The sequence below is a fragment of the Arvicanthis niloticus genome, chromosome 2 (genome assembly GCF_011762505.2).
Source record: "Arvicanthis niloticus isolate mArvNil1 chromosome 2, mArvNil1.pat.X, whole genome shotgun sequence".
Lineage (NCBI taxonomy): Eukaryota > Metazoa > Chordata > Mammalia > Rodentia > Muridae > Arvicanthis > Arvicanthis niloticus.
Genome location: NC_047659.1, coordinates 61631705 through 61645527, shown reverse-complemented (window position 1 = coordinate 61645527; position 13823 = coordinate 61631705). Strand labels below are relative to the sequence as shown.

General features: G+C 34.9%; 1 protein-coding gene across 1 annotated transcript; it reads right to left on the bottom strand.

The window, feature by feature from the left end:
• Positions 1 to 3793: 3793 nt before the first annotated feature.
• On the bottom strand, positions 3794 to 9665 carry LOC117704086 (olfactory receptor 10AG1-like). Its single transcript, XM_034496073.2, has 3 exons — positions 9485 to 9665; positions 7479 to 7590; positions 3794 to 5399 (listed from the first exon to the last, which is right to left on the bottom strand). The coding sequence occupies exon 3, from the start codon at positions 5397 to 5399 to the stop codon at positions 4443 to 4445; it is 957 nt and encodes a 318-aa protein (XP_034351964.1). The 5' UTR covers positions 7479 to 7590; positions 9485 to 9665; the 3' UTR covers positions 3794 to 4442.
• Positions 9666 to 13823: the final 4158 nt, after the last annotated feature.

Sequence of the window (13823 nt, the reverse complement as noted above, 5' to 3'; positions counted from 1 at the left end):
TCTTCAGGGTTTTTGAGTCTTTGTTGAGAAGTCTGGTGTAATTTTGATGGGTCTCCCTTTATATGTTATTTCACATTTTCCCTTACCACTTTCAATATTCTTTTATTTTTGTTCTGTGCATTTGGTGTTTTAATTATTATGTAATGGAAAAAAATTCTGGTCCAATCTATTTGGTATTCTGTAGGCTTGTTGTACATTTATGTGCATCTCTTTCTTTAGGTTAGGGAAATTTTCATCTATAATTTTGTTGATAATTGCTGGCCCTTTGAGTTAGAAATCTTTACTCTCTTCTCTACCTATTATTTTTAGGTTTGATCTTTTCATTGTGTCCTGGATTTCTTGAATGTTTTGACTGAGGAGATTTTTTTTTTTTTTTTTTTTTTTTTTTTTTTTTTTTTTTTTTTTTTTTTTTTTTTTTTTTTTTGTATTTTCTTTGACTTTGTGTCAATGTCTCCTATGGTATCTTCTATGCCTGAAATTCTCTCTGCTATCTCTTGTATTTTTGCATCTATGACTGCGGATCTCTTTCCTAGGTTTTCTATCTTCAGGGTTCTCTCCCTTTGTGATTTCTTTATTGTTTCTATTTTCATTTTTAGATCCTGGATAATTTTGTTCAATTCTTTCACCAGTTTTGTTGTGTTTTTCCTCTATTTCTTTAAGGGGTTTTTGTGTTTCCTCCTACAGGCTTCTAATTGTTTACCAGTGTTCTCCTTCATTTCTTTTGTTTGTTTGTTTTTTGTTTTGAGTTTTTAGTTTTTTTGGAGACAGGGTTTCTTTATGTAGCCCTGACTGTCCTGGGACTCACTCTGTAGACCAGGCTGGCCTTGAACTCAGAAGTCTGCCTGTCTCTGCCTCCCAAGTGCTGGGATTAAAGGCATGTGCCACCACTGCCCAGCTCTCCTTTATTTCTTTAAGGGGGTTATTATATCCTTAAAGTTCTCTATCATCATCATGAGATGTCATTTTAAATAATAATCTTGTTTTTCCAGTGTGTTAGGATATCCACCACTACCCTGCTCTTATTGATTCTTAGAGAGAATGGATTTGTAGTAAGTTAGAACAAGGTTGTGCAAGTATTTTATAAGGCAACCTCCCTTTACCACTCTCAGGTTTATGAGAATGACTCATAAATTGACAGTCTGTCTGAAACAGAGACAAATGCCAAACCCTATCTTTGGCATCACTCCCTGTGGTCGTTTGTAGCTCTCTATTAGTAACTGACTTCATTGGACTTTTTCTCTGTAAATTGCACACCCAATATCACCCATCTTCCAGTCCCTCCATATTTTCCCTTCATGATTGCAAAATTCCTCTGCAAAGGAAACAACCAAAGAAACTGAAAAACATAAAACAAAAACAAAGCCAAAAATATTTCAAAAATATCTGCGAAGAGGTATGTCACACAGTATACCCTTTTGTCAGTACACCTTTATTTGCAAATCTTCATTTCAATGAATCACTGTTCTTAGTCCTCTGGCTTCTGCTACACAATCAATACTGGACACCTACCAGTATTTCGCTCATATGTCTTGTTGTCCAGTGTCATGGAAATACTGTTTCTTTGGTTTTGCAGTACCAGCCCCATCATTCACTCTAGCACTTTATAGATGGGGTCCTGTTGAGATGGGGCACCTCAAATTTCCGGAGCTGGGCCTGGCTGGTAGCTGAGTTGGTAGGCTTACTAACTAGCTCTACCACCTCCACGCCACAAGGCCTTTCTCTCACATGATGCCTAGGTGAGGAACCAGGACACCTGTGCTTCCTATGGCAGCCTGTAAGGGGAGAGACCAGCTCTCCCACATTCCTAAGCAGGGGGGCAGGGGCAGGGCCAGCTTATCTCAGCCCTCTGACATCAACATGGACCTAGATTGCAGCCCAGATCACAGATGTTCACATGTCCTTTAATGATAACATGGACCATGGTAATTTTCATAGTCCTCAGTTAGAGCTAGAACAGGGTTAAAGACTTTATGGTTAAGGTTCATGGCTCTTCGCAGCAGCATGTATCTCTAAGGCCTCAGATGCTAGCACAAAGAACTCACAGTAGGCTGTTCCTCACAATCTCTCTTCATGATACAGAAACCTTTTCTCTCATCTTTCTCTCCCATCTCTTTACCACACACTTATTCGTCTTAGTGGTGTTTCCCTGTCCAAGCTGAGGCTAGTTCTCTGAATATCTTCAGCCTGATTTTTTCTAGTTATATTTGCTTCATGCAGTTTCAATGTAGTACAATGTTTCATCATTGTACTACATTGTAGTAGTACCTGGTAATGCTTTGTCTAAAATTATTGGTGATTTATTCATTATTCACTTTGATATCACCTTGGGTAGACTTTGCAACATTTGTTATTTGGGTGATTCACCCATATTTCTGCTGTCTTTAGTCAAAAAAGCAGCAACACATTGTGTTCTCTAATCTAACTTAGGAATCTACAAATAAATGGGCTTAGAATTGGCTGATTTCATGGACTGACAAAACCTTTTCAAAGTTCACATTATATTGAATATCTAAATCTCACTGATAGGCCATCATGTGTCTGAATTTACTTCTTTCCTATGCAAAATTTGTTTTAGGTAAAAACAAAATATTAAAAAATCAGGTTTAGTTGTATAAATAAGAAGATGGAAATATCATAAAAATGTCTCCTAAAAATCAGAAGTATTACACCCTTAGAGTCTTAGAAAAAAATGACAGCCTGAAGAAAGACAAACAATTAGGCAAGTAACATAGAAGGGAACAACCTCATGGAGATTCATGCACAGATAAAGAAGCAACTAAAGAATGCTAAAAGCATGAGAAGTAGTCTCCTCAGATGAAGTGTCATCACATTGTTGCCCAATACCTTGTGGATAGTCCTGAAATTGTACAAGTAGGTTTATATGAACTGAACAACTTACACATGTATATGTATGTGTATATGATGTGTGTGTGTGTGTGTGTGTGTGTGTGTGTGTGATGACAAAATAAATAAAAGGCATGAATAAGAATAATAGGCAATATAGGAATGGTTGGAGGGTGGAAAGCAGCGAGGGCATAGGAGGAAACATGATGTAAATGTATTTTAATTTCAAATAAAAATATTTAAAATGATTGTTATTGATATCTTCATTTATAATGAATGCAGATTTACTAATTGTTTTTATTCAAATGATGTGTAGTAATGGACACAAGAAACAAACTCATGTAGCCATTTTATTTTTAATTAGTTATTTATTTTTTATTGAATGTTTATTTACATTTCTAATGTTATCCTCTTTCCTGGTTCGCCCCTGGAAACCTCCTATTCCACCCCTCCCCCTTCTTCTATAAGGATGCTTTCCATCCTACCCACACACCCAGTCCCACCTTTCTGCCATGGCATTCTCCTACACTGGGGCATCTAGCCTTCACTCCTGTAGTCATTTTAATATCTGACCAATAGACTTCAAAAAAATTAATCAGAAATTATATACTATATAATATATGTTAACCCAAGAGAAATCCACATGAATATGTTTAAACTCTAACCATCTATGCAAGAAAAACAGGTCACCCAGATTCATGGAAGTTAAACTACCACAGGCTAAAATCACGTAATGACCTTATTAGAGTGAGACTGGTGATCTCAATACTCCACACTTGCCAAGATACAGGTCACCCAGACAAAACTTTATCAGGAAGATGCTCAGACCAAATGACATCATAAACTAAGTATATTTAAATGATAATTACAGAACATTTTACCTAAACACCAAAGAAAATAACTTCCTCACAGCACTTCATGGAACATTTTCTGAAACAGTGTGTATGTTTCTCTCTCTCTCTCTCTCTCTCTCTCTGTGTGTGTGTGTGTGTGTGTGTGTGTGAGAGAGAGAGAGAGAGAGAGAGAGAGAGAGAGAGAGAGAGAGAGAGAGAGAGAAGAAAGAGAGATACAGATGGGAGAGGGAGAACATGTATCCTCTAGCACTTGTCTGGAGATCACAGGACTACTTGAAAGGGTAGGTTTTCTTCTGTCATAATTTGGGTTCTGGGGATAAGATACAAGTCATCAGACCTGACAGCAAGAGTCTTTATACATTAAATAACCATAAAGACCCAAGAGATCCAATTGAAATTAATTTTATTATGCAATAAAATTATTCTAACTGAATATGCAAATGAAATATATATGATTTTCAGTAGTTAGTATGTCAGTAGAATATGTATTAAAATAAAGTCAACTGTATCACATATTTTGTTTTGAGAATGATGTTTTACAATAAAGATGTGTATAAAAATGAAGTAGTTTTAATTTGGTAATATATTACTTAATATAACTCTAAAAGATATTTGCTTCTCAACATCACAGATAAATTTTATTTTCTTGTAATCATATATAGAAACAGGTAAGATACTTAATTAAAGATAGGTACTTCAGCAAAGTTAGATACATATAAAGGTATATTTCCAATAGAAGTCATATTATATTTTCACAAATTGTTTGCATAAGAATTTTCTCAGTGCTATTGTGACATCTTTGTTTCTTAGACTGTATACCATGGGATTAAACATGGGAGTCACAACAGTATAGAAAAGAGAAAGCACTTTATCTATCTCACCAGAATGACTAGTATTAGATCTAAAATATGTAATCATACCTGATCCAAAAAATAAGATAACAACTGCAAGATGAGATGAACAAGTAGAGAAGGCTTTGACTCCACTCTTGGCTGATGACAATTTTAGGACTGTAGAGATGATTTTCCCATACGAAAAGACTATTAACAGGAATGGAAACAAGACAAATAATGCAGCACCTAGGAAAACCATCATCTCATTGATAAAAATGTCCCCACAGGCCAGATGAAGTACTGGGGGAATGTCACAGAAGAAGTGGTTGATCTGGTTGGAACCACAAAACGATAGAGAAAAAATTTGTGATGTTTGCCCTATCTGTACTGGGATTCCACTGATCCAGGAGCCAATCACCAGTTGAGAACATACTTTTTGGTTCATAACTAGAGGATAGCGCAGGGGGTTACAGATGGCAACATAACGGTCATAGGCCATCACAGCCAGCAGGAAGCACTCTGTGGCCCCCAGGATAAGAGTGCAACACATTTGTGTAGCACAGGCAATGAAAGAGATGGTCCTTCTCTGTGTTCCAAGGTTAAAGACCATTCTGGGAATAGTAATTGATACATAGCATATCTCTAAAAAAGAAAAGTTACCAAGAAAAAAGTACATAGGGGTCTGAAGAGCAGAGTCTATCTTTGTGATTAGTACAATGGTGCCATTGCCTAATAGGATAAAGGAATACATGGCAATCATCAGTCCAAATAGAAACCATTGGAGATCAGGAACATCTGAAAATCCAAGAAGAATGAATTCCTTCAGATTGGTTACATTTCCTTCTTGTGGATTTTGTTGATAGTTCATCTGTGAAGCAGATTTAGTCAACATGGGTTTTTACTTTGCTTTAGTGTAAGAGGCTTTTATCCTAATATACAGTTATCCTGATTAATTTTAAGTATCTGATAAATTTTACAATAATAGTACTGCTACTTACAAATTGTACTTTCAGCTATATTAGACCATGTAGATTATTGCTATATAGGTTTTCTAAAATGCTTTCAAAAATTAATGTTAACCTGCCTCAATCTGTAGAACAGGGTATATTCTAAACTATGTTCCAAACAGCAGAGACCTTTCACCTATTGGAAACCACTTCTGGTATACACACCTACAGATTTGTTTTATGTCTGATATCATTAGTTATATATTGTGATAATCTTTTCATTGGGCTGGAGAGTTGGCTCAGCAATGTAAAACACTGGCTGTTCTTAGAAAAGATGCAGGTTTGATTACCAGCACGCACATGGCAACTCACAAATTGTCTGGAACTCTTAATTCAACTGATTTGGGGTATACATTTGCTTGTCAAATACTTATAAAAATAAAAAGGAAAATAACAAAAATTTAAAAGAAAGTCCTTTTGTACTTAAAGTGAATTATTTTAGATATCAGGAAAACTATGTCATTAATATTTTCCAAATAAAAATGTAAAACATTTACTGGAGATATAAAATAAAATTCTACCCACTCTAATCCATAAGTTATTTCCCAAATGATAGCAACTGGCAAAAATTACTTTTCATCAACACTGTCTCCCTGGATATACAAACCATTCTTAAGAGCAGACCCCATGCACAGAAGTAGATGGCTAACACAAATCCAATGGCATTTTGGGAAGGTTCTTTGTCCCATAATATTTTGTCATGGCATTATTTTTTTAAATTGCAAGTGTTTTACATACATATCACTGTTTTTGTTTTTATGCTTTCAGGGATTTCAGTGTCTAAATATATGTGTCTCTGTAGTATGTGCTTGTGCTTTTATTTGGATATTTTTTCTTCTGTTTGTTTCATCATTTTTTCTTCCTCTGGTCTGTTTTCTTGTATTCTTATTATTTTTTTTAGATGCCTATTAGGTTCTAATGAGAAAAAAAAAAGGTTGTGGATATATGTGAAAAGCTTTTTGTGAGGGAATACAATAATCAGAATATATAGCATGATCAAAAACTAATTTCAGTTAGAAAAAGATGGAAAATATATAATTATATACACCAATGACTTAGCATAGTGTATTTCAAATATACATACTATTATTTATTAATTTCTTCAAATATTTTATTATAATTTTATGATAAAATTTTTCAAAGTTTTTCTCTTAGCTTGTTTTAGAACTACAACATATTTTACTTATTTATTTCAAGGGTTATCTTTGTTTTATGATTTAAAATTTGCACATATTTCCCTAATTTTTCAGTTCATAATTACAAGCAATATAAAAATAATGACTGAAAAAAATTAATAACATGGCTAAAAGAAGCATATTTCTGAATTATATGACGTAGGGATTTTATGACATTTCATTCATTTAAACCAATGTTGTCATCCATTTCTTATCAGGATATAGGTAGGAGGTCAATAGAGGAGAAGCAGGGCACTTTGTATAGAGGGCAAGGGGTAGCATCACTTAAACAGGACTTTGTGAACAGTCACAATTTTGAACTTCCCACTAATCAGAAATTCAGTTAAGCATTTAACTTTACTGTTTAAAAGAAGTATTATGACACAAAATTTAAAAGATCTGGTAATTTTGACTAGAGTTTTATGGTTGTTTCTTTTAGTAAACTTTCTTTAATTCATCATTTTTGTTTTCGACAGCTAAACAAATCAATATTAGGATATCATTTATTCACTCAAATTGATTCTCGCTATATTTTGCCACTTATGTAAACTTGTAGATATTTAGTACCACTGGGTTACTATCTTCTAGGAATGTGTCACATTGCGTAGTAAAACTTTATCTAATGACTTTATTGATAGACTTTACTGAAAATAATTTTCTTTCAAACATTTTTTTTTTCTGTCTGAGGACCCTGGTATGTTCAGAGGAAGTATTTTCATATAAAGACAAAGAGGTCCTCATCCATGGTAAGGAATCAAATTGTACCTTTTTAATCTTGAAGAGGATGCTTCATAAGAAATTTCATCTGAGATGATCTCTGACCGATTCTTCATGTGCATCTATTTGCCTTTCATCTCTTCAACACCATGCTTTGGACCTTGTCCAGAAAAAAAAAATGTGTAGTAACAGAATCAGCAATACAGGTCAAAGTCCTACTAAAAGGTTATGTAGCTGAATTGCTTGTAACTTTCTTTTACTGTACAACATGTATTTTGATGTAATATTTGAGCATAATTTTTAAGCTATCCAATAACCTATAGTTCTAAAACTATTTAAGATTATTGTATGAATCATACAACTTAATACAGGCAAACAAACCAAACTAAAACATGCTTGAGATAGTCATGGCACACATGTTTCTTCAAATGTTATCTATATTTGTTTTCAAATGTTACCTTTGATTCATCTAAATTTTATAATTGGCTTAGTTCAAATGATTTAATCAATGATTTAGTCCAAAAGTTAGCCTTTGAATCTTTTTTTTTTATTTTTATTTTTATTTTTTATTTATTTATTTATTTTTTTGGTTTTTTCGAGACAGGGTTTCTCTGTATAGCCTTGGCTGTCCTGGAACTCACTCGGTAGACCAGGCTGGCCTCGAACTCAGAAATCCGCCTGCCTCTGCCTCCCAAGTGCTGGGATTAAAGGCGTGTGCCACCACCGCCGGCTAGCCTTTGAATCTTTCCCGTTGCTTGACATTTGTTTTGGAAATGAGTGCAATCTCCCTAAAATAATAAAATCTTAAAGAAGGTCATACAGCTTTTTAGAAGGTGACATACCCATGAAACTTTTTTTTTTTTAATTTTTTTTCTTTCCTTTATCTCTCCTCAATATTGCTCAAGTATCAGGACTCCACGTGAGGACCTGTTGTTGAAGTTTTCTCCAGGGTTTGGTATGACCTTTATAACACAAATCCTAAGTGATATGTCAGAAAAGACTATGACTATTTTTCTACTTTAGTCTGTTTTTTCTTCACTTAATGGTCCACAATTAATGGTCTGTTGCAAGTTATTCAGATTTGAAATAAAGCAGCTCTGTTTAAAGAAAATTTTCACTTTCAAGCTGAGGAAGGTGATAATTAATATGGAGAAAAACAAAAATAAGATCTTTTTATATCATACTTCTAAGTCTCAATGATTAATATAATATACTCCTATAAAGTATTTCCTGACATTTTAAAACTACAGTTTAAAGTGGTGTAATATAAAATCTATTTACTAAAACGACATTCAGATCACTGATGTATCTTCTACTCCAGAGACGAAGCTATAGATACAAAAAATTATTCAGTGTTCTCTCCTCAAATAACATTATTTTTATAATAAATGGTTAATTTTTAATAGGCTTACAATAATAAAAATGATGCAAGGTAATTTTTATTTTTAACTCTCTCTTTTCTGAATAAATCCAAAAACTTAAAAGAATTTATAACAGTATTCTAAGTCATCCAAACGTCAGAAGTTTGATGTTTTTGGGAGTGTTTTTTGCTATGCATAAGGACTATGAATGTGCTAATTAATTTAAATTACTACATTAAACTTAAAATAATTTTTATTATTTTAAAAACATCCTTATTTCTATTATCTTTCTTTAAAAATAATTATTCTTTTAATTATTCAGTTTTATAAGTCTATTCCATTGGTTGTTTAATTCTTAGCTTCCTATTAAAATATGATTAAACTGAACAAAGGAATTTTCTACTTTTTTATAATTCTTCAAAATTTGCTGCTTCAAAGTTTCCTCTAAAATCATGCTTAACAAAATTATCATAAGTACAGTTTTCTCTATTTTGAGGTATTTCACAATCTGTGCTTACTATAACATACACAAAGTAAATTATATTTATGTAATTAAGCATTTGTTAACTTTTAATTTGTTTTCTACAATAGGTAAAATATTAAATTACAATAGGTAAAATATTAGATTACAAAGTTTGGAATGAATTGGTATCAATCTATAATTATCATTAGTATAAAATAATTTATATTTACCTTTCTTTCATAATTAATTTAGCCTTTTTATCATCATAATTTAGATGCTTCATTTATTTTAAGTGGAACACTTGTATCATCAAAGGTTTGTAATCTGTTAAGTAATTTTGTGTCTGAAGACCATAAAGTAAATGTAGCTCTGTCCACCACTAGCTCTCTGTCTCAGATCTAAATTTCTACATACGGGAATGTCTTTTATGTTTGCCCATTTGCCCCTTTTATTTTTCACAGATTATATTTGCTCCACCTTGACCTACAATTTGGCCCCCAGTGGAATTGAAAACAGTGTGGTTTATTTCCTAGTTACCAACAGTTTACTGATTAAAACTAGGAGAGATAGGCCAAAACTAACACCCTGATATTAATTAACTATTTTGGCATATTTACAACTATGATGTTCTCTATTATGAAGGCACTAGGTATTGTCTTGGTTCACAGTACACTGACTTTGTAAGCATCTATTTTTTTCTCCAGCCAGTGCACACAGTATAATGGATTCTGTGTCCTGTATTCACAAGAAAGTCTGTGCTATGGTTTGAACAACAACAACAACAACAACAACAACAACAACAAGTAAGCTTTGTTTAAGCTGAAAGAAAGATCTGGAGTAAGTTCAGATGCAATAATAAAAAGTCCATCTAGAGCAAAGTCTGTATATTTCAAGCTTCTGAGTTTGCCTGAGAATGACAATCACTCCTAACATTTAGGTAGCTTAAGAATCTTCTTCAATGAATAGGGGGAAAACAACATAGTCAATATACATTGCAAGAAAAATAATTAAATAAAAACTAACTTAAAAAAAAGGATCTCACTGGAGGTAAATTGTTATGGCTCTAATATAACACTGATTAATATTATTAATTTAATATTGACTTTGACAATTCTGATGATTATTAGAAAATGATTCCTGATAATACCTCCTATGTCTTAGTACTATGAGAGCAAACCATATTTGGTAAAGTTAATTAGAAGTGGAGAAGGCATGAAAAAAAAAACATGGAAAGAGGATGAAGAACAAACAGTGAGGGCTCATGTGGGATCAGGGGTGGCATCGTTCAGGGTGACAGTGAGATGCCAACCAATAATAAGCTTTTTTAGGTGTACATGCAAACCTTAGCTAGGTGAAATAATCAACTGTACTTTTTCTATACTAAGAGCAAGGATTTATATTTCTACTACCTATATTATATCTATACATCTATACCTATACTATGTATCTAGCTGTTTAGACAATCCTAGACATTTGTCTTTTTTTATTTTAATTTTTTTACTGGATATTTTATTTATATTTCAGATGTAATCCTCTTTCCACATCCCCCCCAGGAACTCACTATCTCATCCCCCCTCCTCCTGCTTCTATGAGGATATGTCCCCACCCAACCTCCCACTTCCACCTCCCCACCCATGATTTCCCCCATACTGGGGCATTCAGCCTTCACTGGACGAAGGACTTCCTCACCCACCTATGCCTGACAATGTCATCCTCCCCTACATATACAGCTGGGGCCATGGGTCTCTTCCTATGTGCTCCCAGGCTGGTGGTTTAGACCCTGGGAGCTCTGGTTGGTTTAAACAGTAAATATGCGCACAATAGGATTATAGAGCTACAAAACATTTAATTACAGTTTTTCTATAGAAAGTTTATTCACCTTGTACCTTTTGTGTTACTTTTAATTTTCACAGTTCAGCCTTCGTTCCCCTTCTGGTTGCCCCTTTCACAGTTCCTCTTCCCATTCATTGATCCTCTCCATGTTTTCAAAAGGATGTTCTCACACCTCCCTGCTAGGCCTTTCTACTCCCTGGTGCCTCTTCTCTCTCTCTCTCTCTCTCTCTCTCTCTCTCTCTCTCTCTCTCTCTCTCTCTCTCTCTCTCTAGTTTTAATAGTTATTTTATTTATTTATATTTCAAATGTTATCTCCCTTCCCTGTTTCCCCTTCATTACTCGCCTGTCCCATCCCCTTCCTGCAACCAACCTTCTAGAGGGTGCTCCCCCCATCCACCCTCCCATTCCTGCCTCATTGCCCAAACATTATCCTATGCTGAAGCATTTAGACTCCTCAAGACTAAGGGCCTCTTTTTCCATTGATGCCAGATAAGGCCATCCTTTACTATATATGCACCTGGAGCCATGGATCCCTCCATGTGTACTCTGGTTGGTTTTTTAGTCCCTGGGAGCTCTGGCAGGATGGGGGGGGGGGGGTCTGGTTGGTTGATATTGTTGTTCTTCCTATGGAATTGCAAACCCCTTCAGCTTCTTCAGTCCTTGTGTTAACTCCTTCATTGGGGCAAACCCCTTCAGCTTCTTCAGTCCTTGTGTTAACTCCTTCATTGGGGTCTCGTTCATGGGGTCTTCATGCTCAGTCCGATGGTTGGCTGCAAGCATCCACATCTGCATTGGTTAGGCTCTGGAAGAGCCTCTCAGGAGATAGCCTGATATAAGGCTTCTGCCAACAAGCACTTCTTGGTATTCTCAATAGTTTCTGAGTTTGGTAGCTGCATATGAGATGGGTCCCCGGGTTGGGCAGTCTCTGGATGGTCTTTCCTGCAGTCTCTGCTCCACTCTTTTTCCCTATATTTCCTTCAGATAGGAACAATTCTGAGTTGAAATTTTTGAGATGGGTAATTGAACCCATCTGTCAAACGGGGTCGCCTCTAATCTCTGGATATGGTCTCTGTAGGTTCTCCTTCCCTGTTGGGTATTTCAGCTAATGTCATCCATGTTGGGTCATGGGATCCTCTTGCTTTCCTGGCATCAGGGACTTTCTAGTGGTTAACCTCAGTTCTCCATCCCCCATTGCTAGACACATCTGTTCAATTTTCTGACCCTCTGTACATCTCCCCTGTCTCTTCCCACACTTGATTCGGCCCCGCCTTTCCCCTCCTCCCTTCTTCCCAAATTTCTTCTACCCTCTTCCTCCTGTGATTAGTTTTTCCCTTCTAAGAAGGACTGAAGCATCCACACTTTGGTCTCGAGCTTCATATGGACTGTGAGTTGTATCTTGGGTACATATGGTCTGTGAGTTGTATCTTGGGTATTCCGAACTTTTTTCCTAAAGTCTCCGTTATCAGTGAGTACATATCATGTGTGTTCTTTTGTGACTGGGTTACCTCACACAGGATGATATTTTCTAGTTCCATCTATTTGCCCGCAAATTTTATTGTTTTTAATAGCTGAATAGTACTCCAGTGTGTAAATGTACCATATATTCTGTATCCATTCTTCGTTTGTGGGACATCTGGTTTGTTTCCAGTTTTTGGCTATTACAAATAAGGCCTCTATGAACATAGTGGAGCATGTGTCCCTGTGGTAGGGTGGGACATCTTTTGGGTATATGCCCAAGAGTGCTATAACGGAATCTTCTGGTAGATCTGTTTTCCAATTTTCTGAGGAGACTCCAGATTGATTTTAAGAGTGGTTGTACCAGATTCATCTTGTATTTTACTTGTTTATTCATCTGGTAATCTAGTGTTTCATTTGTGGAATTGTAATTGCTTTATAAATTTTAAATAAATACTTTCAATGGTTGCTTGAATCAAACTAGGATGAATATTTTACAGTTAGCTACTCATGGGAGTAATTTTCTGTAATTATTTTGTAATAGCCTAATACAGATAGTTAGACACTTTAGATGAGGCCAGGCTATTTGAAAAAGTGGCGCCTCATTTTCCATGCTAGCACTGCATTGGGAAATCCAGTGTTTCCTATTTTTTATGGATATACTCTAGTCAGTCTTTTAATCTTGATTCATTTAAGTTTTCAGAAAACCTATTTTGATCATATTTTTTTGTCTTCTAAATCCTCGTCTCTTCACTTCCCCATTACCCAACTTTCTGTTCTGTCTCCAGTCCTTGTCTTTCTTTTCTCTACATCACAAAATCAAACAAGTAAAAGTCAAAATAAACAAAAAAATAATAAAGCCCCTCCCCAAAAAACTGACCACAGGGAAAAAGATAAGTCTACTTTCTATTGGCCAACTACTTCTAGGTACCAGGCCTTCCCTAGAGTGTGACACTCCTTTGGAGAAAACTGATATTTCCTTTTCTAACACACATCAATTGTAAAAGATTTCAAGACATAAAAGTTAAATTTGACCAAAACAAATAGTACAGTCCCTAAAGAAAACCAAAACAAATATAAAACTGGAAATGAAAAACTTAGAATGTCAATCAAAAAACTCAGACATGGTAGATAATGTAAGGACTGCAGATAGATTATACTACATGGAAGAGATAATTTTATTTTGCAGACAAGTTCAAAGTATAAATCAATCAATCAAAGAGAACATTAAGCCTATTACTGCTTTTACTTTTTTTCATTCTTCTAATTCTAAATATGTCT

What these genes read in the sequence shown, in the direction of transcription:
- LOC117704086 (XM_034496073.2), bottom strand. Translation starts at nt 5,399, where the DNA reads ATGAACTATCAACAAAATCCACAAGAAGGAAATGTAACCAATCTGAAG.